Here is a 27,096-nt window from a genome sequence, read left to right as displayed (position 1 = left end):
ATAGTAAAAAAAATTCCCCTTCCTTTATTGTTTGCTTAATTATACGTTCTAAGAATATGTATTTGATTACATTTTAATAACATTTACATATTTATCCTCCAGTGCTTCAGATTTACATACTTATCAGCATCTATGTTATGGAAAATGAAGTGATCTGTCCATTGATGGTATCATACAGCTTGCATGTGGGCTATGCTACCTTCCATTTCTTAGAGTATAAATACTCCTTTAGTATTTATATTGGAAGACTGCAACAAAGTGCTAGAAATGGGCATAGAGGGAACACTCATCTTTCTTGGAAATCAGATACTCTGCTGCATTAGATGTGGAGGGCCATTTTCAATAGTACATCTAAGTCCAATTTGGATGTCTTGAGAAATGCGTCCAAAATTGGTTGGCGAAAATGTCCATTTTCGAAACCGCTAGACGTCTATCACCTATCTAGACATTTTGGCCCTTTGGACATCCAACTTTTTGGCCATTAAAAAAAAATCCAAATTAAAAATGTCCAAAACCAAGCCATTTGGACAGTGGCCACACAGTCATGCCAGCAGAGCAGTGGAGCGCCTTAGAGGTCAATACTGTGAACTTTACATAAAGGGTACCAGATATACATACCAGATGTTGCTGTTATAGAGACAAGTATGTACTCTTTCATTCAGATCTTTGTGGGGTGGGAGGGAGTCAGTGACCACTGGGGGAGTATAGGGGATCATGACTTAATCCTCCCAGTGGTCATCTGGTCAGTTTGGGTACCTTTTTGTCCTTTAGATGCTTTTAGAACAGGTCTAGCTCCGGACGTCTAAATGGCATCTTAGATGACTTGGTAAATGTTTGATTATTGTGCAAAATATGTCCAAGCGCTAAGCACACCATAACACACCTCCAATACGCTCCCTTGAACTTTGGATGCACTGCAAACAAAAGGCCTAGCAAGATGTCTAGGAAGTAAATTTAAAAAATCAGCACTTGGACGTTTTGGCAAATATCCAAGTGCTGGTTTATGCTGTCTTTTGGACGTCTTTCTTTTTTGTAAATGAGTCCCTTAGTGACTGTTGGAGTCTCAGAAGTCACCAGCCTTCAGGGTGCAATGCTATCCATAGTTTGTTTTGGATTTTGCTAACAGCTTTTTCAAGATGAGTTATATTAAGGTACTCTAGGTATTTTCTTATCCCTGGAGGGTCTAAGCTTGTAAATGAGGGAATAGAGGGTTATGCGACTTGTCCAAGATCACAAAGAGTAGTAGAGGAATTTGAACTCGATTCCCTTGGTAGTCAAGTTCAGTGCTCTAACCTGCTGCTCTGCACATAAACAAAAATATAGCCTGGACCTACTGATAGACAAGCAAAATCTGCATAACGATTGTGATAAAATCTCTTGCCTGATGCTCAGATCCAGTGCAGTCACTGTACAAATTGATGCCTAGGATAAAGGTTACATTTGGAATCCTCTCTGTTTTTGGCTCACATGCTCCCAGACTCATACACTGACTAAAAGATGCAACAATGTCCCTTCCTTCCCAGGGTAGGATGCTCCAGACAGTCATCCTGCTGACCCATCTTTTGCAACAGTCTGCTCAAGCCCACCTAATTACTGCTTTAACATATAGAAATTCCAGTGGCACATGTCTTTAATAGGGTGAAAAAAACCAAAGTAGCTTATCTAATGACATATAAAGAACTGGAAACTAATTACATTGAATTTACACTGTTAGACTTTTCTTCAAATTGCTTAAAAATACCAATGTACATATTTACTTTAACAGTTAAAAAAAACCTCGTAATGCAGCCTGCTCTGAATATTTGTTAACTATAATCAGCTTTACTAATTATAACCCATTATCATGTTTTCACAGATGGCAACAGCACAGTAATGCATCCGCTCCAGTTAGAGTAATATTAGAGGAGGAAGTAGGACAAACATTTGTGATGAGGTGGGAGTAATCTAAGAGAGGGCTGAGCAGAACACAGGGTTATATTATTCCAAGAATATGGTTTTGATTTCATTGTAATAACATTTATATCCTCTTCGTCCTCCAGTGCTTAAGATTCACATACTGAAGAAAAGATGTTTGCAATTTGGGTAGAAGGTATTCTTGTTGTTATATCTTGAGTGACAATGACAAAACAGGTTTTGGTTGGTCTGCGTAGTTTTAGATTCTTTCCTCCCATATTCTGTGTAGCTCACTCAAATTTAGGTTAGGATCCCAAATCCGCACATAATTAGTCAATTAAAGGTTAACAATAATTGGTGTTAACAAACATTTAGGAGTCCTTTTACTAGGTGCGCTAATGGATTTAGCATGTGTTAACAATTAAGGTGACCTAAACGCCAAGAAGCCTAGAGGTATAAAATGGGCTTCTTAGCATTTAGCACTAATCATTAGTACTCCTTTTAATAAGCTGGGGTAAATAGAAACATAGAAACAAATGGTCCATCCAGTCTGCCCATCTGCAGCATCCACTATCTCCTCCTCTCCCTAAGATATCCCACGTGCCTGTTCCATGCTTTCTTGAATTCAGACACAGTCTTTGTCTCTACCATCTCTACCGGGAGACTATTTCATACATCTAGCACCCTTTCTGTAAAAAAGTATTTCCTTAGATTACTCCTGAGCCTATCACCTCTTAACTTCGTCTTATGCCCTCTCATTCCACTGCTTCCTTTCAAATGAAAGACTTGCCTCATGCGCATTTATGTCATGTACTGTAGGTATTTAAACGTCTCTATCATATCTCCCCTCCTTTGCCTTTCCTCCAAAGTATACATATTGAGACCTTTAAGTTGGTCCCCATACATCTTATGATGAAGACTACTGACCATTTTAGTAGCCTTCTGGACCAACTCCATCCTGTTTATATCTTTCTGAAGGTGTAGGTTCCAGAATTGTACACAATATTCTAAATACCTCCTTTTTCTACTGGCCATACCTCTTCCTTGGCACCTTGGCATCCTTCTAGCTCTCACCTTTGCCTTGTCAACCTGTTTGGCTACGTTAATATCATCACATACTATCATAACCAAGTCCCACTCTTTCATGCACTGCTCCACCCCCTTCTTCACACCCTAAATTGTACTGTTCCCTCAGGTTTTTGCAGTCCAAATGCATGACCTTGCATTTCTTAGCATTAAATCTTAGCTGCCAGATTTCAGACCAGTCTTCAAGCTTCACTAGGTCCGTCCTCATATTATTCACACCATCAGAAGTGTCTACTCTATTGCAGAAATGGTAGCGTGTGCTTACTACAACTTAAAAGAGCATAGCGTGGGATGTGCTGAGACATCCTGAGGTAAAAGCTTGATGCACACATGCAAACTATGTGCTAAAAATGTTTTCTCTATTTTTTTTCTGAGGAGGAATGTCTGGTGGTGGAGAAAATGGGTGTAGTGTGAATCAGTTAGTTAGTGCATAGTAATATGGCTGTACTAACATGAGATTAATGAACGAACCCTTACAGCCTACAAAATAGGTGGTGCTACTGGCTTCATGCTAATGGAAACTTTACTCATGGTCATTAATTCCTAAAATGGAAAATCGGCCATTTTTTTTGCTACAGTAAAAATGGCCTTAGCGCAGAGAAAAAAGCCATTTAAGGACACTTATTACCACAGCTTAGTAAAGGAACCCCTATATGTACCCAAATCGGTGCTTCATAAATTTTCCTTGAGGTGTTCAGAAAATATAGCATCTGCTTTTGTCGTGTAAAGATAGGTATTTCTGGGGCTACAGAATGGAAGGTACAGGGTCAGAATTGGCACTTAAGGCATATGTTTTAGTAAATCTTATCAGTACCTAAACACATAAGTAGGCATAACTGTACAAGAGCTTTTAAGGAGGCTATCTCATAAAGGCACATAGCCATATATGGAGATTGCTATTTTCATGAGTGTTGGATAAAATCATAACTAATATAAAATTTCCCAATGGACACAATTTAACTTGAAAATAAAAAAGGGACTATCATACATAGGTGTAGTTAATAATACTCTTTGCAAAATAGCTTACTGCCAGAAAAAGTAATCATTGATCCAAATTCAAAGTACTAGAAAAAAAACTTTCTGAATTTTCTACTATTTTTTTAAAAAATTATTTTCCTCTGTGCAAATTCAAAAGATATTTATCTCTACTGCTAACAGTTAAAGGACATCAAAAGAATATGTCCTTTATAAAAGGTGCCAAAATTTTCAACTAGACTAAATTTGGGAGCTCAAGTTATACAAGAATAGTGCCAGTTGTTTGCTAACTTAATTGATAAATCAGGTGCCAATTGGCATTAAGTATCAATAATAGCCCTTAAGTAGTATTAATTGGTTCTGATTAACACTAATTTGAAGTTATGTGCACAACTGCACTTAGGCATGATTCTATAAACATAGTTCCTCCATGCTGTAGTGCGCAACTACAAAGGAGGACATGCCCATAGGCAGATCAAGGGTATATCTGGCAGTTGTGCATATTAGTTGCAGAATACTATCACAACTGTCAGCTTTAGGTGCCAGCATTTATATCAGCCTTTGACATGGCGTAAGTGCCGATGCCTAAACTTAGGCACACACATGCCGACTTAAGCCCTGTTCTATAATGGCAGTTTCACATGCAGTTGTTGTTACAGAGTTGGTGCATAGCACCCGTACTTTTTGTGTCCTTTGTGGAATCTGCCCCAATATGCGCCTTTTCTCCCTAGCTGTTCTGTTATAAAATTATTCCCACAGTTTGTTTTTTTTAAGGAGGATGCAGGATTACAACATGAAGCATGATCTGGGGTTTAAGCTCAAAATAAATAAGGAATTAGTCTGTCATAATTATTTGGAACTTTGTGAGTACCCCTGCATAGTAGATATGCTATTATCAATCATCATTTCTTAGAAGCTGATAGTACTCCTTAAAACATATCTTTATAAATAAGAACTAAACTAACTAAACTAAGCTAAAACTTAGTTTTATAGACCGGGTCATCAACCAGTATTCTGTCTTCATGGAGACCAATCCAAGTCACAAGTACCTAGCCAAAATCCAAATAGCAGCAACATTCCATGCCAACAATCCAGGGCAAGCAGTGGCTTTCCCCATGTCTGTCTCATGAGCAGACTATGGACTTTTCCTCCAGGAACTTGTCCAAACCTTTTATAAAACCAGCTACATTAACCGCTCCTACCACATCCTCTGGCAATGCATTCCAGAGCTTAACTATTCTCTCAGTGATAAAGTATTTCCTCCTATTGGTTTTAAAAGTATTACTCTAACTTAATTGAATATCCCCTGGTTTTGTAAATCTTGATGTAGTAAAAAAAAAATCAATCCACTTGTACCTGTTCTACACTTTTATTTTAGAAGCTCTCTTCATGATTTACATCTGTAAAATACTGTCATGCATATTAAATAAATGTTGAAGACTCAGTTTTAGAAAGCTGAGATTTACTTGTGTAAATCTGCAGTTTGTGCATACGGCAAGGAGGCATGGTTTGGGTGGCACTAGGGTAGAACCAAAAAAATGCAACTGCTTTTGGGTATGTACAGTTTTGTAAAACTCTTCATTTTGGGCAGTGCTTTACAAGACGGATTAGGAGAATTTGCCACAGTGTTCTTCTCCCCCACTAAATTGATCAATGGTGCTGAATGATTATAGCCTCTGTACTTTACTGAGATCATTTCGATGTGTTGGTTTTAAAATGGCACACGAACATGTCTTTGTTGGCACTTACATGTCAAGCTTCAGAAATACCAATTTACACATGCTGACACTTAGATGTGTATGTTGCTAAGTCACTCCCGTTGATGTTTTGACTTAGACATTGCCAGTTTATAAAATGATTGCTCCTGCTGCATGTAACCGGTGCACATGCGTGCATTCTTGCATGTATTTGTACGCTGGCAGACCCATTTTCAAAATACTGCCTCAATTTGACACATCCCAATCTGGATATCTCAAGTCTATCTAAAATGGGGCTGCAAGTGTGCAAAGACCCGGAAACCTATACATCATGATTTTTTTTTTTTTGTAAAAGTCATTTCTATGTCTTATAACGTTAGCATGCAGTTTATAAGCGTTAAGATTTATGTAATATTGCACAGCAATTTGCTGTCGAATGGGAAACAGGTCTAGTAATATTTCAAGAGAAGAGACTGAGTATTCAGATTTAAAAACATCCTAGAAACTGTTGAAGAATATCTGATGCCCTCACAACTGATGAATTTTCACACTGGCTCTCTCAAGTTTTGTGAAACCTAAAAGCAAACAGAGAAAGCCAAATATTCAAACTGAATGAGCAAACATAAACCCACATCTCAACACAATACATTAGCAAGTTATCAGGTGTCTCTATGGGCTCCTTTTATGAAGGTGCACTAGTGTTTTTAGCGCACGCACCAGATTAGCGCACGCTATAGCACGTGCTAGCCGAAAAACTACCGCGTGCTCAAGAGGAGGCAGTAGCGGCTAGTGCGCGTTTGTAAAAGGAGCCCTATATCATACTAAGGGACAGCTACAGTCTGTTCTGATAATTTTAAAAAGCATTTTCCATGTGTAAAGCCTGTTGTACATGCACGAAAGGGCTTTTATTAAAGTGCAACTGCCAAATAGATAAACTTGTGGCTATACTTCCCCCTCCCTATTCGCGGTTTCGGCAATCGCAATTTCACATATTCACGATTTTTTGGGGAGGGGAAAAAAAGAACCCCCCCCACACAGTTTAGCCTTCCCCCCAGCGTCCCAGCCTTACCTGGTGGTCTAGCGGGCTTTCGGGGCAGGAGCGATCTTCCTACGCTCCTGCCCCGAAAGCCCGCTAGACCACCAGGTAAGGCCGGGATGCCGGGGAGAAGGCAGGAGAGAGGCGGGGGTGGGTCAGAGCTGGACCAGAAGATATTCGCGATATTTCACCATTCGCGGTTCGGCTCTGCCCCTATCCCCCGCGAATCCGGAGGGAGAAGTGTATACTGAGGGAGATTCCAAATCCTTCATCAAAAATTCACATTTAACGTAACTGTTGACAAATGAATAAATCAAATGAATCACTTGTAACAGAATTAAGATGGATTAAGATTCTATCCATACAGAATGAGTCTATGTTTGTAACTTAATCCTGGCCCAGAGAGAACAATCAATGGCTAACAAATGAGGTTCTCACAGACTTGCATCAGCAAACAGCAGTTATAGAAGCAGGAGCAGTCTCAGTCTCAATTAAAAAAAGGTATATATTGACTTATTAAACACATGTAAACTGGGCCAAAATATAAAATTTTACCATGAGGCATACATATAACTACGAACAGGCTTTGTAAATGGACTCAACATAGAACCGTGTTTCAGCAAAGAACGCCTTCTTCGTGAGTCACAAGTCTAAAAGAACTCAACTAATACTATGCACAGTAGTCTCATAAAAGATTCAGGATTATATAAATAAACAGGCTTTGCAGATGGACTTAATATAATGGCATGCTAATTTAAAATCCACATATTCATGGGCAAAGACTTAGATGAGATAAAAATTCATTACTCTATTGAAAATCTTTGACATCTAGGATAAACCTGCATCAAAAAGGAACAGTTTTTTTTCCACTTTAGAGGTCATTTACTGATAGTTAACATGCAACAATGCTATTAACACATTTGTGTTAGGGCCCATTTTATGCAATAGGCCTTGCAACAAATAATGTACACTAATGGTATTAGTGCACTCTAGGGCCAATGAACTTAATTGTGCTCAGGCTTTGTGCAAAGCTAGTGCAGTTTTAGCATACAGTTTTGTGGGCACACAAGCTGACCCTGCCTAAAGCCTAGATACCAGGGCACAGCATTTTTAGAACAGTAGAAAGGTTAATTAACTCTTTAGCACGGATGCAGAGAAGTCTGCAGAAGAGTGAAATATAAGTATAATAGCATGACCTTAATGCCATCAGAATAGATGTAGAAGACCTGCAACCTTATTCTAACTTTGAAGCAGAGGGTGACTAAGGTGAAGTATGGCACTTCACCTCATATCACTGACTGCCCCCTTTCCTGGGCTCCTCATAACTGATCACAGAGATCATCATCCCCCAATCCTTCACTCCCTGGTGCCCAAAACAAAACTTCTATGGTAGTCTATAGAACTATTAAGCAGTAGTAGTACAATGGACCCCAACATCCCTGTGGCCAACCTGAATCCCACAGATCCACACATCTTGAAATTGGGAACAGGAGCAATGGCCATTTGCTCCTGCCTTGCCATATTGCAAAATGGTGGACCCTGATCCATGCAGTGAATCCCAGGATGCACCACAAAGGTCAGGTGCTACTATTTTTCAAGATGATGGCATGAAGGCAGCAGCAAATGGGCATCTCTCCTGCTTACCAACTTCAAACTGAATGGGGATGGGGGGTGGAAAGGAAGTTTTTGGGAGATGAGTCAGGTTCACTAGACCACAATGCATACTCTTTTGACCACCATGGCTTTTTTTTGTTTTGGGGGAGGTCCAAGGAGAATACAGGAATTCCACTAGATCACTAAGGATTTTTAGAGCGGGGGGAGGGACGGCTGCTGGTGGGAAGTGGGGATGCAGAGTCCAATGAGATGTTCTTGTTTTCTAATGTCTTCCTTCCTGTCATGGTGTGAGCTAGTCCTCACTCACACACTGACAGACAGGGAGACAATTTTACTTTTCAGTGTAGCAAATGGTTGCATATTATCGTGGTAGTGTCCACTGTTTTTTTTTTTTTTTTTATAGCAAATACTTTTTAATGCAACAGTACTTTCATGCTATTTGCTTACTGAACTAGGGAGCTATAATTTTGCATTAGGCTTAGGTTAGGAAGTTGTGTGCTAAGTGTCAGTGTTCAAAGTTACCCTCCTTCTTATCTTTCCTACAGTGACTCTGGCAGAAGGTGTTGAGTTTGACTCACCAACAACTTATTGCAAATAGCCCAATGTATATGAAACGTCCTCTTTCTGGAAAGCAAACAATGGAGATTCCACAGTGCTTTCAGTCCTAGCTGACTAAAGAAGTAGGAGCTCATCTTAGGATAAGAAACAGGATCTTGAGCAAGGCTGCTGTGCTTTTAGGATGATGAGGGCCGGCTTATAGGGTTATGGCACCCTGAGCCAACTTCAATGGCGGTGCCCCCCCCCTTCCCACAATCTGCACCCCTACCCTCCAATGTTTAAGCTTTCTCCCCTTTCCAGCCCCTAGTCCAGCATTGCTCCCTCTTCTCTCTCCCTCCATTCTCTTTTTCCTGCAGCCCTCTAAACCCTACCTTGCTTACCGGTAGTAATAGCATGCACATCAAGCTGCTTTTGGCCAGCCCTGGGTCTTTCCTCTGCCATGTCCCACCAACAGGAAGTTGCAAGTGGAATGTGACAAAGGGAAGATCCAGGACTGTCTGAAAGCAGCTTGCTGTATATGCTGTTGCTACCAGCAAGCAAGGTAATGTTTAGTGGGCTACGGGGGAGGGGGATTGAAGAGGAAGAAAGGAGAGGGAGCAATGTCAAGTCTAGGTACTGGAGAGAGAAGAGGAAAAATGTTGGACTGAGAAGAGGAAGAAAGCTTTGAACCAGGTGAAGCACTGACTTGGCACCCTGTATCTGGCACCCTGAGCCAGAACCTCACCTGGTCCAATGTTTGAGCCAGCCCTTAAGATGATCCTTCTATTATGTTAGCTCAAAATTTTGGTACCAACCTAGAAGAGTTTTTCATAGCAGCTTTGACAGTGGACTACATCCCGATGAATAAATATGCTGTCGAGTAGATCTCCCATGGGTTTGTGGCATATTGCACACTGTACAGACAAGAAAATACCCAATTAGTAAATGACTCAGATTTTCTCTTGCACACTCTTGGGTCAATATTTAAAGTGATTTAAATGGCCAGAAATGATTCCTGACCATTTAAATCACTTATCCAGGGCTAATCGGGCATATTTAGTGGCACAACCATATAGGACTAGATAAATGGTGCCTAAACTCAGCATTTAATGCTATTCTATAAATGACACTTAGGTGTTTATGGAATAGCGTTTGGCACCAGGAATCACTCGTAACTTTAGGTGTGGCCATGTATACCAATTGAAATGTGAAAATCCTCATGCCTAAATTAGACGTGGATCTCTCTTATTCTATAACTGCACACATAAATTGAAGGAATGCCCCTGATCCACCTGTGACCCTCCCATAGCCATGCCCTCTTTTTGCAACCATTCCTAAAAATTTATATGTATATCCCGCACCTAAATATAGATAGGTAAATTTTAATTAATTCCAATTAGCCCCAATAATTCCTTATTAAGATCCCAATTGGTGCTAATTGGATCATTATTCAATTATTGCATGCACAATTTTTAGCATCTTTTATAGAATTAGGTTGATTGTATCGCTGAAAATGCCCGATTACTGCTTAAGTCAAAACCAGGTACTTTGTGGGCGTTCCGGGAGTGGAACTAGCACTTAGCAGGTTAAATGCCAATATTCAACACTTAACTGCATAAATACGGCTGTGTTTTATGTGATCCTATCTTTATGCATTTCATCATAGCTGGTTAAGTGCTGAATATTGCACTTAATCAGTTATGTTTTAACTAGCCATGAATGCCTAAATATTCAACGCTGATACCTGGATGTGGCCCGACATTGCATATCCAGGAATAAAGATGGTGACAATCAGCAAAATGCTGACCACTTCCAGCTGAATATCTGGTTCTCTGTGTTTTTAATAGATAACCTAAAATAAATGCCAGTTTCTGGCAACTCTCAAGCTTATACATTGGTGATAAGCAATCCAAAGTTGTGCTCTGCAGTCATCTTTCCTTTATGTATTGTTTACATTTAAAACCCATTCACTTACAGAGGCGCTTTAGCCTTTCTCAACAAAATATCTATGTTCTCTTCTTCAGCCTTCCCTAACCCAACCCCCATACTCTGTTCTTATTCTTCAGTTCAACCCCCATGCTGCCAACTCCTTTATTTCAAACACCTCCTTCCAGCTGTTTTTTCCTACAACCTTCCAATTTACTATGATGTACAGGCCTGATTTGCTAAAGATGTTCTATTCTGTGTCTTTGGGGAAAATTTTTGTAAATTGCATCCTATTATTGCTTTATTCTCCCCTTCAGCTAGGAGGAATGAATGTGTATTGTCTTCTGGAAATTCTGTTAAGATTATATAGCTCTGCATGCTATTTTTATCTAAGTTCAAATAAATGTGATTCATTATGCATTTGCTTCAGTCATATGTTGTCAAGAGGTGCTCTGGTCAAAATTAAAACATTCCATTATTTATGTTTTAAATACTTTAATTCCTGCTTTTGGCGTGATTTGATGTTTATGGTATAAAATTTTGATATATTGCCATATCTGACAAGCATGTTAAGGCGGTTTACAATATTTAAAATGATAATGTCAGATTCTGTATTTTTCACAATAGCATTCTCGAAGGAGTGATGATAATGTGTTAGACACTGCTAAGTGTAATTATCAAAATCTTTGGAAATTGGCCAGGGGACAGAAAGTTAATCGAGGGGTAGGGCAAAAGGCTTAAAGTTTGCTTAAAAGTGCCCAATACTCTCGGAATGGTCCTGGATATTTGGTTTTATGGTTTGCAAAGTTTGCTGAATTTTTTAGTAGAAGTATACTCTTACAATGAACATAATGGATGCTAAGATATGTGTTTTGAAGAAGTGATGCTCTTTACCTTGAAGCAGTATTCATGGCAGCAAATATTGAGATGCTCCAGGGTGATCTTAGCGTCATTAATTTCACGGCCACAGTATGTGCAGGGACCTTCACCTGACCTGAAGAAATGAAAAGGAATGAAAAAGGGAGCATGAGGTACTGAGAGGAAGAGGAAAAAAAGAAAATCCAGCTTTATGGCTGTAAGAAAATATCTATAAGACTTGCTCATAAAGTGCTAATGCTTTGTTTAGTTTTTATTTTTGCAACACACAAGGGACTTTTCACTGGAATCTTTAAAAGGGCCTGCTGTGCAGTAAAGGGTCAGAATTATCTGGTGCATTATGGAATCTCACTGGATTCTGCCTAGGTTATATATAGAGCAGGGATCTCAAAGTCCCTCCTTGAGAGCCGCAATCCAGTCGAGTTTTCAGGATTTCCCCAATGAATATGCATTGAAAGCTGTGCATGCACATAGATCTCATGCATATTCATTGCGGAAATCCTGAAAACCCGATTGGATTGCGGCCCTCAAGGAGGGACTTTGAGACCCTGATATAGAGGAATCTGAAAGCTGCTTCTACTTCCTGTACCCAGCACTAAATCTTGCTACACAATCTGTTTTCCAAACTGACTTGAATATGTTGTGGTCTTTCTGCATGGTCGCCATACAGTTCACGTGACTGGGTGGACAAAGACATGCAGTGGCACAATTTTTTTAAAGACAAAAAATAATAGCGTACGACAAGATCTTTGATTCAGTTATTAGATGCTTTGAGCAAATTGCTTGGTCTTAATATTTTACAGTGTTTAGCCAAAATAATGTTCTCTCTTTGTCTCTCTCTCTCTTTTACAAGAGACATCAGGGTCATGCACAAGTTTTGGAAATCTTTCCTAAACAATTATTTTTGTCTCCTAGCACATGTATTGGCTTGCCCTTCCTACTGAGAAAACAGAGTTACAGTACAAACCCCAGTATGATTTGAAATGCAAAATGAACAATACTGATCAGCTTGTTCATATCTGTATAATAGTAATAGTGTTGCAAGATATAGTCTTACCTCCTCGGTGCACTGTTGTATGGAGAGCTAAAGTTACTGCTGTAGGATTCTCTTTCAAGATGATCAGAGACATATCCTCCACTGCTGCTAATGGAGAAGAAAGGAAAAGATCAGTATTTACAATAAAATGAGCTGAAAATGCAGTACCAGAAGCCAAGAAGTTAGGATAAAAAGCTATTTCTATTTATTATTTATATTCTGCATATCTTACAATTCTATGCGGATTACAACTTATTCAGGTACCCAAGCATTTTTTCCCTAACTGTCCTGGTGAACTCCCACTCTTTCTAATGTACCTGGGGAAAGGGGATTAAGTGACTTGTCCAGAGTCACAAAGAGCAGTGTGGGATTTGAACCCAAGCCTCAGGGTGCTGAGGCTGTAGCTCTAACCACTGCATCACACACTCTATTTTATTGGATACATTTTTAAAAACACATAGGAGCTAGCACTTCCCAGCCTCAGTGTCTAAGTAACAAAGTCTAGGTAACAAAAATTAATAGCAATAAATTAGGTTCCTGATTATAACTCCATTTCACTTCTTTGAGATATTTGCATAATTTTTTTTAGATTAATGAGCACTTTAATACAAATCTGGGTTTTTGATTCATTTATATTGATTAGAGATGCAGGTTGTAAAACAAGGAAGCCAAGAAGTTGCGTAAAGGGAAGGATCAGGGCAGATGCGAGTAGTCCATTCTCACTGCTGGTCCAGGACTGAAGGATTTAAAAGGTAAGTGCTAAAGAGGATGAGACTTGATATACAGCTTTTTCTGTGTAGTTACAATCAAAATGGTATACATATTTTTAGACAAGTGCTTATTATGTACCTGGGGCAATGACATGTTATATGACTTGCACAGAGTCACAGGGAGCTACAGTAGGAATCAAACTCATGACCTCAGGGTGCTGAGCAGCTGCTCTAACCACTAGGTCACTCTACCAGTGTGGAGGGGGTTGGGGGAGGAAGTTGAAGATTCCCAGCAATGTGACATATCAGCTGGTGAGGCTTGGCAGCCACAAACTAGCTGCACCATTGCTGGGTGAGTCTGTGCCCACCCTGGCTCACCCTTGGCTATGCCAATGGCTCGGTGACATGCCCATGCTCTGCCCATGTTTATGCCCCCACTCACGGTTACACGCAAATAATAGTAATAGTAATAATAATAATAATTTATTTTCTTGTATACCGCCCAACCAGTAGTTCTGGGCGGTTCACAACAGGAGAATACTGAGACATTTCAACACATGGTACAGATTAATTCTGGTGCAAAGCGTACAGGAGTCTTGACAATCTAATCTAATCTAATCTAATCTAAATCTTGGGTTTATATACCGCATCATCTCCGCAGATGGAGCTCGACACGGTTTACATGGTTAGGGAAGGAACGGAACTCCAGTGGAATTATATAAGTATGAGAGAAGAGAGGTTGGTGTGAGAGTGCCAGGAGCGGGACGGGGTTACGTTCTGGAGAAGAGCCAGGTCTTCAGATGCTTACGGAATGGTAGAAGGGGGCTCAAATTGCGGAGAGGGGAAGGGAGACTGTTCCAGAGCTGAGTGATTCTGAAAGGGAGGGAAGAGCCAAGTTTACCAACAAGGGAGATGCCTTTTAAGGAGGGGTAGGATAGTTTTAATTTTTGAGTGGATCTAGTGGAGGTTGGATTTGAGGAGTTTATGTCGAAGGAGTTACATTTTCTTTGGCTCCACCTCCTGTGAGTTGGAAGGTGGTTTTCTGATCTGCTCTGAGATCATTTTAATTATTTTCAGGTATTTAATCTGGATTGTGAAGCTGTGTGTGCTGCAGAAGTTCCCAGTGCTCCTGGGACAGCTCTGACTGTGAGAAGACACAGACGTTCTGGACCGAGTCTGTATTTAGCAGGGCAACCCTTAGGGCAACTTGCCTAGCCAGCCTGCACTAACAATTTGGAGGCCTGGGGACTGTTCCTCTCATAGCAGATCTCACTTGTGGTTATCCAGAGCTTGAGCGCAGATGCCAGTCCTGAGGGCTTTACCAGGTGCTATCTGCATTTACCTCTCCCCTTCGACATGTTTGAGATCTCAGTCACATTTATTGGTTTGACTGGCAGTCTAAAGATACAAGCTTTTGGAGCCACTCACACACTTATCTGAGGCAAACGTCTTCTCTGTACTTCAGCTGGAATCCCAGCACCAACAGTAACTGTGAGTACAGGCTATTGTAGTCTATGAGAGACATCGGGGGGTCGTTTTAAATTGCATTTTTGAGGGTTGCTGGGGCTTCCTTTAGGGTCTACCATCTCTAAAAATCTCTTCCCTGAATTGTTTGAACTGTAATTTTGCTCTTCCAGGCTGTTTTTGGTGCTAGAATGCTGCTGTGGCAACTCAATCTGCCTCCATCTGCCTCATAAACACCTCAGTTTGGCTCGGAATCAATACAGAGTAACTTCTCAGGCTGTTCTACCCCTATATCATGCTAGATTTTCAATGGATGGCCGAAAGAGGAGAGTCCATGTGCCACATGCCGTGAATCATGTGAGGGGGGTGGGAGTCATGGGTTTACCCTCCTCTGATCCCTCCAGGGCCATGGATTCACAGGTGGCTCAGTCTGTGGGTCAAAAATCCCTTCTGGAGCCTGGAAATAGTGACCCAGCATCTGCAGCAAAGCGCTACTGCGCAAACGCTCCTAGATCCTCAAGGAAGTAGACAAATCCTGCAGGGGGCCTTAGGGAACCCTAGACAAGGATTTACCCCCTGATTTTATTAGGCTTCAAACATCAGACTATCTAAATTATAGGGGTCTGTCAGTACCGTCTGAGAGCATGCCAGAGCTCACATAGTACACCAATGCAAAGGAGCATAAATGTGGGCGGGGCATTGGCGATCCCACATTTACAAGTGCAACTTACAGAATACTGTAAGTTACATGTTATAAATGGGCATGCTTAAATGTTGGTGCCTAAATACTAATTTGCACAATTATTCAGTAATGGACTCTGAGTGCCCTGATGATGTTATAGAATTAGCGCTTAGTGTACTGCATATTGGCAATTAACTTGTGGTGCCCTTTCCAGAACTGCCTTGAAATGACTTTGACTTATACTTTATAGAAAAGCATCTAACACATATGCAAATAACTGCCAATTATTGACACCTCTGATACACTTGGGAAAATATAACTGAAGTCACTAGAAACAGCCTCTCCATAAGATTTTGACAAAACCACTTTGAGTTCATTTTTATCATAAAGGAGGTTTGAAAATCATAAATTAGATAAAGAAGGGATCCTTTTAATAAAGCTTAGCATGTTCTGATGGAATTAGTGCACGGTAATTACTAAGAAGCCCCTAGGTATAAAAAGGCCTTCATAGCATTTGGTGCACACTAATTCTGTTAGTGCACACTATGCTTTAGTAAAAGGGCCCCTAAGTGTAGAACTCATTAACCCAATTTTGATTTGGACTCATGATGTGAAAAATCAACCACTTGCAACATTTTGAATCTGTGACTTTAATCATGTTTTCCCAAACGATCACATACGTGCTGCTATTCTATAATATGTGCGGGCACTTGGGGGCTGATTCTATAACGGCGCCTAAATCAGCCAATGCCTAGAAGAATGACGCCGGCTGTGATCAGTCACACTCAGACACCGTTTACAAAATTGCGGCTAGTGGCACCTATGTAAAAACTTAGGCACCTGAAATGTAGGCCAGGATTTTCAGGGCCTACATTTCAGGTGGCTAAGTTTTTGGAGAATCACGCTTAGCAGTGCCTAAGTCATGCTCCACTCATAGAAACGCCACTTAGGCGTTAGGCACCGTTAAGCACCATGCAATAGGCTATCTGTTAGAGAATCGGATAGGCACCTATTGCCTAATTAATTTATTTTTTCCAATTATAGAGGCTATTAAGATTATTTTGCCAATTAAGTTAGGCGCTTTTTATAGAATCAACCCCTTGGTGCTTAACAGTACATGCCAAGTTATAGAGGGAAGGGTATATGCAATTGTGGTGCATGAGATTGAATTCAAGAACTTTTCTTACGTGTCATAGACTGGAGAGGAGGGATTTCGAGAAGAAAGCTCACTTGTGTTCACATATTCTTTCAGAAAGAGGACCCCTCTAGAACTGCGAGACAGAAATAAACAATAGCAACATTCATATTAGAACTACTGCTGTATTTATCACCAAAGGCAGTAAATGAAGCTATGCTACCATTAGTCCAGTAGGGTGGCAATGGCCCTGACTGTAAGGACTCCTGATTTGACCCCCCCCCCATTCCATTATTATACCCATTCTGATTCCCCAACCCTCAACAACCTCCTCCCTAAGATCTCAGCCCCACCCACATGTGCAAATCCTAACTCTTTCCATCATCCTCAGGACTTACCCAGAGGTTTTTGTTGGTGGTATAGTGGGCCAGGATGGGAGCAATCCCCCTCTGTTCTTGCATCATCTGATTTCATGATGCAAAATGGCTTCCCTAACCCTTACCATTAGGAGTTGGCCTTCCATGGGAAGGTATTTAACAGCTTTCCTTCAGCTCATTTGAATACAAAGTGGCCCTGATTGAAAAAGCTGTGAAGACCACTAGCTTACATGTTATAGGCATAGATAAGTAGAAAGTTTTTTCTTCTATCAAGCATAGACAGCCCTGCTTATAGTTGATTATAATTGGGAGTATAACAGAGGTTTTTGCCAGTGAGGTTACCACCCTACCACCTTTATCCACCATTGTGGTGGTGGGAGGGCTCTTGTCTGAGGCTTTTCCTCTAGTTCAGTCTGAACTTTCTCCCTATAACTAAAGCAGCCCTGTCTAAACTCTTTACATGACATCATCTGCTTTTTCTTGTGAAAGTGTATCTTAGTATAATATTGATTTTTCACAAATCCGAGTATTTGTGCTATATATATAGGCATGGCTAAGAACATCTATCTCCAAGGCAAGGCAATACTTCCTAATTTTGTAGCTTTTCCTTCTGAATCATATTGATGAGGCAGTATATGAAGAGGATAGAGTAATTACGGTGTTGTAAGACAAGAGTGAATTAAATTATTTTGACCCTGCATGACATCTCTTTCATGTCTACCTAAAGACTTATTTTGTTTCTTAAAATAGCAAATGTGTTACTGATGTTTTAGTGTAGAAAAAAAAGTGATGCATAATTATGCTATACTTTAGACTCTTGTCACACTACCATCCAGTCTTGAATTTATGTTTTCCTTGAAAAGGTAGTATACTCCCAAATTTCATCTTTTATAGACAAGGCACTGGTTTTACACCCTAGACAGGCAATCAGGCTTTATACTTCATTACAGTACCTAGACAGTCTAAAGTGAAATTCATTCCAACTTAGACAAGAATAGCATAGTAAATGACAGCAGATAAAGATCTGAATGGTCCATCCCAGTCTGCCCATTAATTGCATACCTTATAAATTCTTTGATATTTCTGGGCCGTAGACTGTAAAGTCCACCCGGTACTGTCCTTAGGTTACAACTACTGGAGTTGCCGTTGAAGCTCATTCTAGCCTATCCAACCACCTCATCATTTGCGGGATATGTACCATAAAGTCTGCCCAGCAACATCTTCATGTTCCATGTTACTGGAGTTCCCATCAATATCCTATACTGAATAGCCAGATACGGGACACAGAGCGTGTAAGTCTGCCAGTACCGGCCTCAGCTCTTCAATTCATACCATTCATTTTCTAATTAGATATCCTCTGTGTTCATCCCACAATTTTTTGAATTCCATCACCATTTTCTTTTCCACTATCTTCCTTAGGAGGGCATTCCAGGCATCAACCACCTGTAAAAGAGTCAGGGATTCTCCCTTGGTATTGCTGTTATTCTATCACTGGGCAGCAGAGGGCACTGGCCCAGTAGTGCAGTCCCAGGATGCACTGGGCTCAGCATTCCTGTTGAGTCGCAGGGGCAGTCCTTAGGCAGGGAGGAGAACATATGCTAAACCTGGGAGTAGTTCGGGGAGGACCCTGAGTGAGAGATGTGAACTCCTGGTTTTTCCCTAGAAATCAGCTGAGGGCAGATCTGTGGGGAAAGGACTGATGCCTGTACTGCTTGGCTGAGGTAAGCCAAGCTAACTTTCTGTAAAGTGTGAGATAAATTAAAAAGAATAAAAAGTGTTTTCTTCATATGAGACTGTTGTGTCCTAATCTCTCCTCTCCAGCACATGTGTTTCCTTATTACACCATCCTCTCTGTGAAAATAGAATTTCCTGACATTATTCCTAAGTTTACCTCCCTGCAACCTCAATTTATGCCCTCTAGTTTTACCATTTTTTTTTCTCTCAAAAATATTTGGTTCTAAATTCATACCTTTCAAGTATGTAAACGTCTGTATCATATCTCCCCTGTCCCTCCTCTTTTCCAGAGTATATATATTCAGGTTTTCCAGTCTCCTCTCGTACTTCTTTTCATACAAGCCTCTACCATTTTTGTTGCCTTTTTTTTGGACTGCTTCAAGTCTTCTTATATCCTTTGTCAGATATAGCCTCCAAAATTGAACTCCAAGTATGGCCTCACCAACGCCTGTACAGGAGCATCAACACCTTCCTTCTTGCTCCTCTTTCTATACAGCCTAGCATTCTTCTCCCTACAGCCACCGCCTTATCACACTGTTTTGTCGTCTTCAGATCCTCAGACACTATCACCCCAGGATTTCTCTCCCCTTCCGTGTATATCAGCCTCACCTTCCAGCACATATGGCTCCCTTGAATTTCTACTCGCTAAATGCATCACTCTGCACTTCTTTGCATTGAATTTTAGTTACCAGACATTCTTCTAACTTTTGCAGATCCTTCTTCATGTTTTCTACTCCCTCCGGGCATCCACTCTATTACAAATCTTGGTATCATCTGCAAAAAGACTAACTTTGCCTTCCAACCCTTCAGTAATGTCACTCACAAATATATTGATAATTACACTTAACAGTCTCTAACACACTGTCATCACCCCTTCAAGAATGCTACTGTGAAAAATACAGCATTTGAATATCGTAAACCACCTTAACCTTCTTACCAGATATGGCAGTATATCAAAACTTTATACCATAAACATAAGATCATACTAAAAGCAGGAATTAAAGTATTTAAAACATTAATAATGGAATGTTTTAATTTTGACCAGAGCACCTCTTGACAACATATGACTGAAACAAATGCATAATGAATCACATTTATTTGAACATATATAATATATAATCTTAACAGCATTTTCAAAAGAAAACACACATTCATTCCTTTTAGCTTTCTCTCCTCCGAGCGAATTCCATTAACCACCACCCTTTGGTGTCTGTCCATCAACCAGTTTCTAATCCAGTTCACCACTTTGGGCCCTAACTTCAGCCCATGGAGTTTATTCAAGAGCCTCCTATGAGGAACTGTGTCAAACGCTTTGCTTAAATCTAAGTAAATTATATCTAGCACACGTCCTCGATCCATTTCTTTGGTTGCACAGTCAAAGAATTCAATCAGATTCATTTTGGCACGATTTACCTTTAGTAAAGCCATGTTGCCTCAGATCTTGTAATTCATTAGATTCTAAGAAATTCACAATCCTTTCCTTCAGCAACACTTCCATTATTTTTCCAATAACCAAAGTGAGTCTTACCAGCCTGTAGTTTCCCACTTCATCACTGTGACCACTTTTGTGAAGAGGGACCACATCAGCTCAAGCCCTGCAGAACCTCTCCTGTCTCTAAGGATTTATTGAACAAATCTTTAGGAAACAATTGAAGTCTTATCTTTTCTCTAAGTACTTGTCTGAGTAGTTATCTATGGCCCTTTCTTGTAGATTATGTAATTTTTGTAAACCGCATTGAACTTATGGTTATGTGGTATAGAATACAATGTTATGTTATGTGATCAAAATGAGAGCAGATTATGTGGGTGGTAATTGAAGAGTGGCATATTGAGATTATTCCTTACTTGGCATTTGGGTCAGGTCTGTTGTGTGTGGCTGAAGGGTTCTCATAAAGCGTCTCTTTGGTGCTGGTGGTAGTGGTAGTGGTGACTCTTTCTCGGGAGTTTGAAGTAAATCTGAAAAGGAGGAAGAAAGAATCTTATGATTTGAACACTGATGACCGAGTTTTAGTTCTGTTAATTCTTCTTCCTCCTCTTGCACTTTCAATTGCAAGACTAAAGAAATATTGAGATGATTTATTTTGCAGTTAAAATAAAATCATTAAGATTTACTTTCTTAAGAAGATAGTAGTGCTTTACATTTTTTACTTTTTTGTATAGCCACTCCCAGTTTTATGATTCCACATAAATCTAAGTGCTATCTTAATCAGAACTCCTAGATAGAGATCACATCAATACATAAGCAGTTTCAGTAAAGTTCACAGTACTGAAGCAGAAGTATCACTATTCTAATTCCACACATTTTGTTCTGGAGCATTCAAAAATTTAAACAAACTATATTAGGGCAAAAAGGAGAAGGTAAGACAGTACAACAAAGAAGCAAGATGATATTTTGAAGAATCTAGCTAATATATGTGATTTGAACCCAATGTAGCCCATTTCTTATGTTCCCATTGTGAAGAAGGAAAGGAGGTCTGGATATAGATCCATTCTTGAGTTGGGGAGGAAAGAAAACATTATATTACATTACATTACATTAGAGATTTCTATTCCGCCATTACCTTGCGGTTGAAGGCGGATTACAAAATATATCTAAATGGGGGTTACAATGGAAGAACAGTTGTCATTTCTAGAGTTGTAAAGAGTAGGACATTTTTCATTTCTAGAGTCTTTCTAGGTCCATCTCTTTTCTACTCTTGGACTTGAACAAAATAGTTTGCACATACTGGATAATTTTCCAGATGAAATCTTTACTGAAATTAAATGCATTTTATTGGAATGGTATGGTGGAAGCAGAAACATTCCCCATTTACTCCTATATTTGGATGAGGTCTGTTGTAGTGTATAGATGAAAGTCTCTCATAATGGGTCTGTCTGTTGCTGGTGGTATAGGTGATTTCTTTCTTGGGAGCTTGAGGTAAACATCAGGTTCAAAATGGCACCTATGATCTCTAGTGGTAGTACTGCAAGACATTTTGAACCTGGAGCTGCAGAAATAACAGGAGATCAGTCCTGCTTCTACCTGGGTCTCCCTAGTAAGAGTTAATGGTGGGACTGAGGGGTGGAGAGCTGGGGAGTTTGCTACCAATTGGATGGTGATATCAAGGAGGGGAACCTTCAGGGGACTGTGATGTCATGAGGAGGAACCTCATGGGTCTGGGGTATCATGGAGGATGCTAGTGTGGGTAGCAGTGTTGGGTTGGTGTCAGGGATAGGGGGGGCACTTCTACTGTGTAGGAGGAATCAGGGATTTATGAAAATGGATGATGTTGTAGTGCTAATACAATGTTGTTCCTGGTATATATGGGGTATAGGTGCATGTTTTCCCCCCTCACATTCAGCTTTTCAAATTCACTTCTCCAATCGTATATGGCGGGGTAGGGAACTCGGGTCATCGAGAGCCATATTCCAGTTGGGTTTTCAGGATTTCCCCAATGAATATGCATTGAAAGCAGTGCATGCAAATAGATCTCATGCATATTCATTGGAGAAATCCTGAAAACCCGACTGGAATACGGCTCTCGAGGACTGGAGTTCCCTACCCCTGGTATATGGAGACATACTCAAGCAGTCCTGTACATCCTTGCAAGTATTTTACAAGAGACAAAGCCTTTGTAAATACTGGGGGAATTGTGCATGTCCCATTTCAGTCCCTTCTCTATGTCATATTTAAAATTGGGCTTCACAAGTAGATGCAGTGCATCTGGTTGTCCCTCCTATGATTCCTGCTTTGGCTGTAATATTTTGAAAGATTTGTGATGGAGCTACAACACATTAACCCATGGGATAGGAGGTAAATAGAAATTAGGTTCTTACCTTCTAATTTTCTTTCTTTTAGACTCTCCAGACCAGACCAGTTCACTGATGGGTAATAGCTCACCATGACCAGCAGATGGAGACTGAGAAAACCATTTGGCTGTAATACAAGTAGCTGTACTTCCCTCTAATATTCAGTCTGCCGAATAGCCAAGCAGAACTAAGAAGTACTAAGTATAACAGTAACAACACTCCTAACAGGAGTAACAACTAACATGGAACAAGACTGTTAGAAATTGCATAGAAAATGCCCTTTCAGCAAAACATCCCCACAGCTCACCAACTGAGCCAAAGCCTCTGTTCTCTTTTAATCTCCCTGACCCTAGAAAAATACTAGAATCTGCAGAAAAAATCACACTCTTCACGCGAATCCCGAAAGAACAACAGATAGACAGAGAGGTTGGGGACTGGGCCAGTCTGGAGAGTCTAAAAGAAATTAAATTAGCAGGTAAGAAACTAACTGATGGGATGTACCAAAACAGTACCCATCATGGGTGGGACTCCCGAAGGGCCGCCAACAGAACATGCTCACTGAACACCCCGTCCTGACACGCCTGAATGTCCACACGGTAGTGTCACACAAAAGAATGGAGAGAAGACCAAACCGCAGCTTTACAGATATCCACAGGAGACACAAGAGAAGACTCAGCCCAAGAAGCCGATGAGGATTCCCCTTTCCCACAGCCAGCACACTGCAAGCATAGGCTAGCCACATCGACCTCGTGTCTGGAGCACAATGAGCACTTTTTCCCTTTAAAAATGTTCATTGCGCAACATGCGACCTAGATAAGGAAAGAGTTCTGATTAACAATAAAAATTAATTACAGTCAATTGAAGGCTTCTCTTCAGACTGGCACTGCCTCAGGATTTTTTTGGGCAGAACAGACTTCACTGGCTCTCTAAGCCAGGGGTGCCCAACGCGTCGATCGCGATCGACCGGTAGCTCAGGAAGGCAACGTGAGTCGATCGCAGAGCCCATTCCTACTGAATAAGGATAGAGATACAGAGGGGACATGAAGAGGAGGTGAAATAGAGACATAGAAGTAATGCTGAAAAAGTGTGGGGGGGGGAGATAAAGACATTGAAAGGGCAAATGGTGAACATGGGGTAAAGACAAGAACAGAGACAAATGAAGATTCTGAAAAAGTGGTGAGATAGGGATATAGGTGAGATGGACACAAAGAAGGGTGATGCTGGAAAATAGGTGGAATGGTAATTCTGACAGACACAGAAGGGAAATGCTGGATCAAGGAGAGATGGGGCTCAGGCTGGATGGAATGAGGAGAAATGCCTTGTTGGCCCGGAACTTCCTCTCCTACATCAGAATTGACGTCAGGGAGCGGAATGCTGGTCAGCGCAACGCTTCTGCATGGAAAGCTTGGGACGGCGGTGGCTTAGGGGCTGTTCCCCGATGGCGGTGGCAGCAAACTGAGTGGCTTGGGGGAGGGCATGGAGAAAGAAAGAAAGGGGGCAGACAGGGAGACAGAAAGAAGGGGGAACAGGGAGACAGAAAGAAAAAGTTGGGGGAGAGAATGAGGTCTGGAGGAGAGGAAACATACAGGAGGCTGAAAGAAAGGAAGAAAGATTGGATGCACAGTCAGAAGAAGAAAGTGCAACCAGAGACTCATGAAATCACCAAACAGCAAAGGTAGGAAAAATGATTTTATTTTCAATTTAGTGATCAAAATGTGTCGGTTTTGAGAATTTATATCTGCTGTCTATATTTTGCACTATGGCTCCCTTTTACTAAACCGCAATAGCGTTTTTTAGCGCAGGGAGCCTATGAGCATTGAGAGCAGCACGAGGCATTCAGCGTAACTCCCTGTGCTAAAACCTACTATTGTGGTTTAGTAAAAAGGGAGGGGGTGTATTTGTTTATTTTTGTATTTTGTTACTGAGGTGACATTGCATAGAGTCATCTGCCGTGACCTCTTTGAAAAAACCCGGAATATGAATAATTAACATTTTCTCTGCCTTTCAGTGTGCTTTGTGTTTTTTTTTAATTTTATTGTTGGTAGATCATTTTGACTTAGTCATTACAAAAGTAGCTCGCAAGCCCATAAAGTGTGGGCACCCCTGCTCTAAGCCATATGCCTTGCCGGTATTGGTCGCAAGGCTTACAGCTGAGACACCTCTACAAAATTTTGGAGAGGTGGAGGAAATGGGGGGTTGGACTCAACTCATGACCCGTTGAGTGTGAAACCCCCGAGGTTGAACAGGCCCCTGAAAGGGTCTCCCCAAGCTCAGTCTGGCAACCAGATGGGGACAATAAGGCCACTAAACAACTTCCAACAGGCCTACACTAACCCAGGGAAGACTGGCAACAGCTTACCACACCTGCTTGGAAACTGAGAACAGACTGAATATATTAGGGGGAAGCACAGCTACTTGTATGACAGCCAAAAGGTTTTGTCTCAGTCTCCAACTGCTGGTCATGGTGAGCTATTACCCATCAGTAAACTGTGCCAGTCTGGAGAGTTGCTAAAGAAATCTGTTTTACAACTTGGGATCTAGCTAGGCACTTGGGACTTGGGTGGGCCACTATTGGAAACAGGATATTGAGCTTGATGGACCTTTGGTTTGTCCCAGTGTGGCAATTCTTATGTTCTCCCTTGATTTTGTTCTCCAGTCTTGTCTGAGCAGAAGCTTACCCTAGGATTTCACTCCTAATTTTCTTACCTTGTGGAGACTGATTTGTCATTCAGGTATTCAGAGCCTGTGTTCCTGGGCTCACTGGTCCTGGGCTCACGGGTGGAGCTGGTAGTGGTGGTAAGAGTACTTCTTCCAGAGTGTGAGCTAGACCTGCTAAAGAAAGGGGAAAGTCCAGGATTTTCTTTAACTGTCCAATGGCATTTTGAATTAGAACCATTGTTAATACCTAACACAGCTTAGTAAAAAGACTCCTATATTCTTTAACAAAGTGGATTTGCACACGCATTTCAAGTTTCTTTCCAAGGTAGTGTCAGATTTCCATCTCAACCAGCTCATTGTCCTGGCAGTATTTTTTGCCTAGGCCTCATACCCACAAAGATGAAAGTGCACTGCACACATTTGACTACAAGAAAGCCTTGCCTTCTTTTCGGAGCAGACTAAAGCCCTTAGAAAGCTACACAGCCTTTTTGTTGCCATCAACAAATGCAAACTTCCTAATTGGTTAGCAAACTATTTCCTCCACTTATGCCCAGGCAAGTTTTGGTTATATCACTGCTCACAATGTCAGAGCTATGATGGTATTGTTCGCCCACTTCAGTTGAGGCTTGTATGGAGGAAAGCTGCAAGGCTGTGACATGGGAATCTGATGATACATTCACAGTCCATTACTGTTTGGAAAAGTACGCTTTACTTGATAGCTGATTTGTTCAGTAAGTTCTCCAGGCTTTTGGGGGGAATTAAAACTAAAATCCATCTCCCTTAGGTTCATTTCCTTTCTATTCCAGGTTGCCTTCCAAATATATTTATATCTATCTATATATTCAAAAGCTAGTTGTTGGTGTCTACCTGTTGCGACACCTTGTTATTTTCCTTTTTTTTCTGTTGAAGGCGGCCTATAGCTAGGTTCTCCATGGACAAGCAGTATAAGTCAGCCCCACTTTTGGTGACGTCATCTACATTCCCAATTCGGATTTGCTCTCCCAGAGCTCAGGTGAGGCTTTAGGAGCCTCATCTGAGCATGTGCAGGTAGCCCTATATATACCTGTGCTGTCCCTCACTAATCCAGTTTAGTTAATCCGCCCTTCCCAAACGGACGGATCACAGCTCTCCATTCAAAAAAAAAAAAAAACAACAACAACAACAAAAAACCCAGAAAGAAAGAAAAGAAGAAGAATGGCCAAACAAAAACAAAAAAAACGAAAAGCCTGCAGGAAAACTAGGTTTCAAGAAGTGCCTGGACTGCAAACGAAAAAGGAGCTCCTTGGACCCCCATGAGGTGTGTGTCCATTGCCTAGGAGAAGCACACCTCATGGCAGCCTGCCCTCAGTGCCTAAAAATGTCTCAGAGGGCTAGAAGAAATCGGCTCCAAAAGCTGCACACCATGGGGGAAGACCAGCGAAGGAAGAAAAAAAAAAATGCAGCCAAAAAGCAGCACCTGCTTACCTGCTGCCTCAGGAAGCCCAGCAAAAACAGAGTAGACTGCTCCTGAAACTTTCCGACTACAGGATAGCTCCCTGACGGCTGCTCCATGGCCTATGGTAGAGCATAGAAGTGTAGACAGTGGCAAAAACAGCCGAGGGTCTCCTATCCCCTCCGCCGGCCATTCCAGCTGCACCAACTCGGGACTGCTCCGATTTCAAAATCGAAGCCATGCGGCCATCGAATCCATGCTGCCTACAGCCCCGAGATTCAAACTGCCTCGATCTCATCCCAGGATGATATCAGTGCACTGGGCCCCGCCCCCTTAAAGGCACAGACACCTCAAAAGGCAAGCCTGGATACAGACAGTGCCTTTGCAAGCATGGAAAAGAACTCTGCACACCTAAAGGGACAGGACAATGTGCTTCACA

General features: G+C 41.1%; 1 protein-coding gene across 8 annotated transcripts in view; it reads right to left on the bottom strand.

Annotated features, from left to right (window-relative positions):
* Positions 1–5,985: 5,985 nt before the first annotated feature.
* Positions 5,986–27,096, bottom strand: part of ZNF185 (zinc finger protein 185 with LIM domain) — a 171,398-nt gene continuing 150,287 nt past the window's right edge. For 5 of the 8 annotated variants that reach the window (XM_033946214.1, XM_033946208.1, XM_033946211.1 and 2 more), the window contains 7 exons: positions 25,274–25,399; positions 20,624–20,734; positions 16,720–16,803; positions 12,698–12,784; positions 11,659–11,758; positions 9,654–9,752; positions 5,986–6,226 (listed from right to left, as the gene is read on the bottom strand). In XM_033946214.1, coding sequence (XP_033802105.1) covers positions 9,654–9,752; positions 11,659–11,758; positions 12,698–12,784; positions 16,720–16,803; positions 20,624–20,734; positions 25,274–25,399 — 607 coding nt within the window. In that variant the 3' untranslated portion in view covers positions 5,986–6,226. The remainder of the gene's footprint in view (positions 6,227–9,653; positions 9,753–11,658; positions 11,759–12,697; positions 12,785–16,719; positions 16,804–20,623; positions 20,735–25,273; positions 25,400–27,096) is intronic. The other 3 variants (XM_033946215.1, XM_033946210.1, XM_033946209.1) reach the window with 2 other exon arrangements.

This window comes from Geotrypetes seraphini, chromosome 5 (genome assembly GCF_902459505.1).
Source record: "Geotrypetes seraphini chromosome 5, aGeoSer1.1, whole genome shotgun sequence".
In the NCBI taxonomy this organism is placed as follows: Eukaryota; Metazoa; Chordata; class Amphibia; order Gymnophiona; family Dermophiidae; genus Geotrypetes; species Geotrypetes seraphini.
Note: the sequence above shows the minus strand (reverse complement) of the source record. Positions and strands in the feature narration are given on the sequence as shown.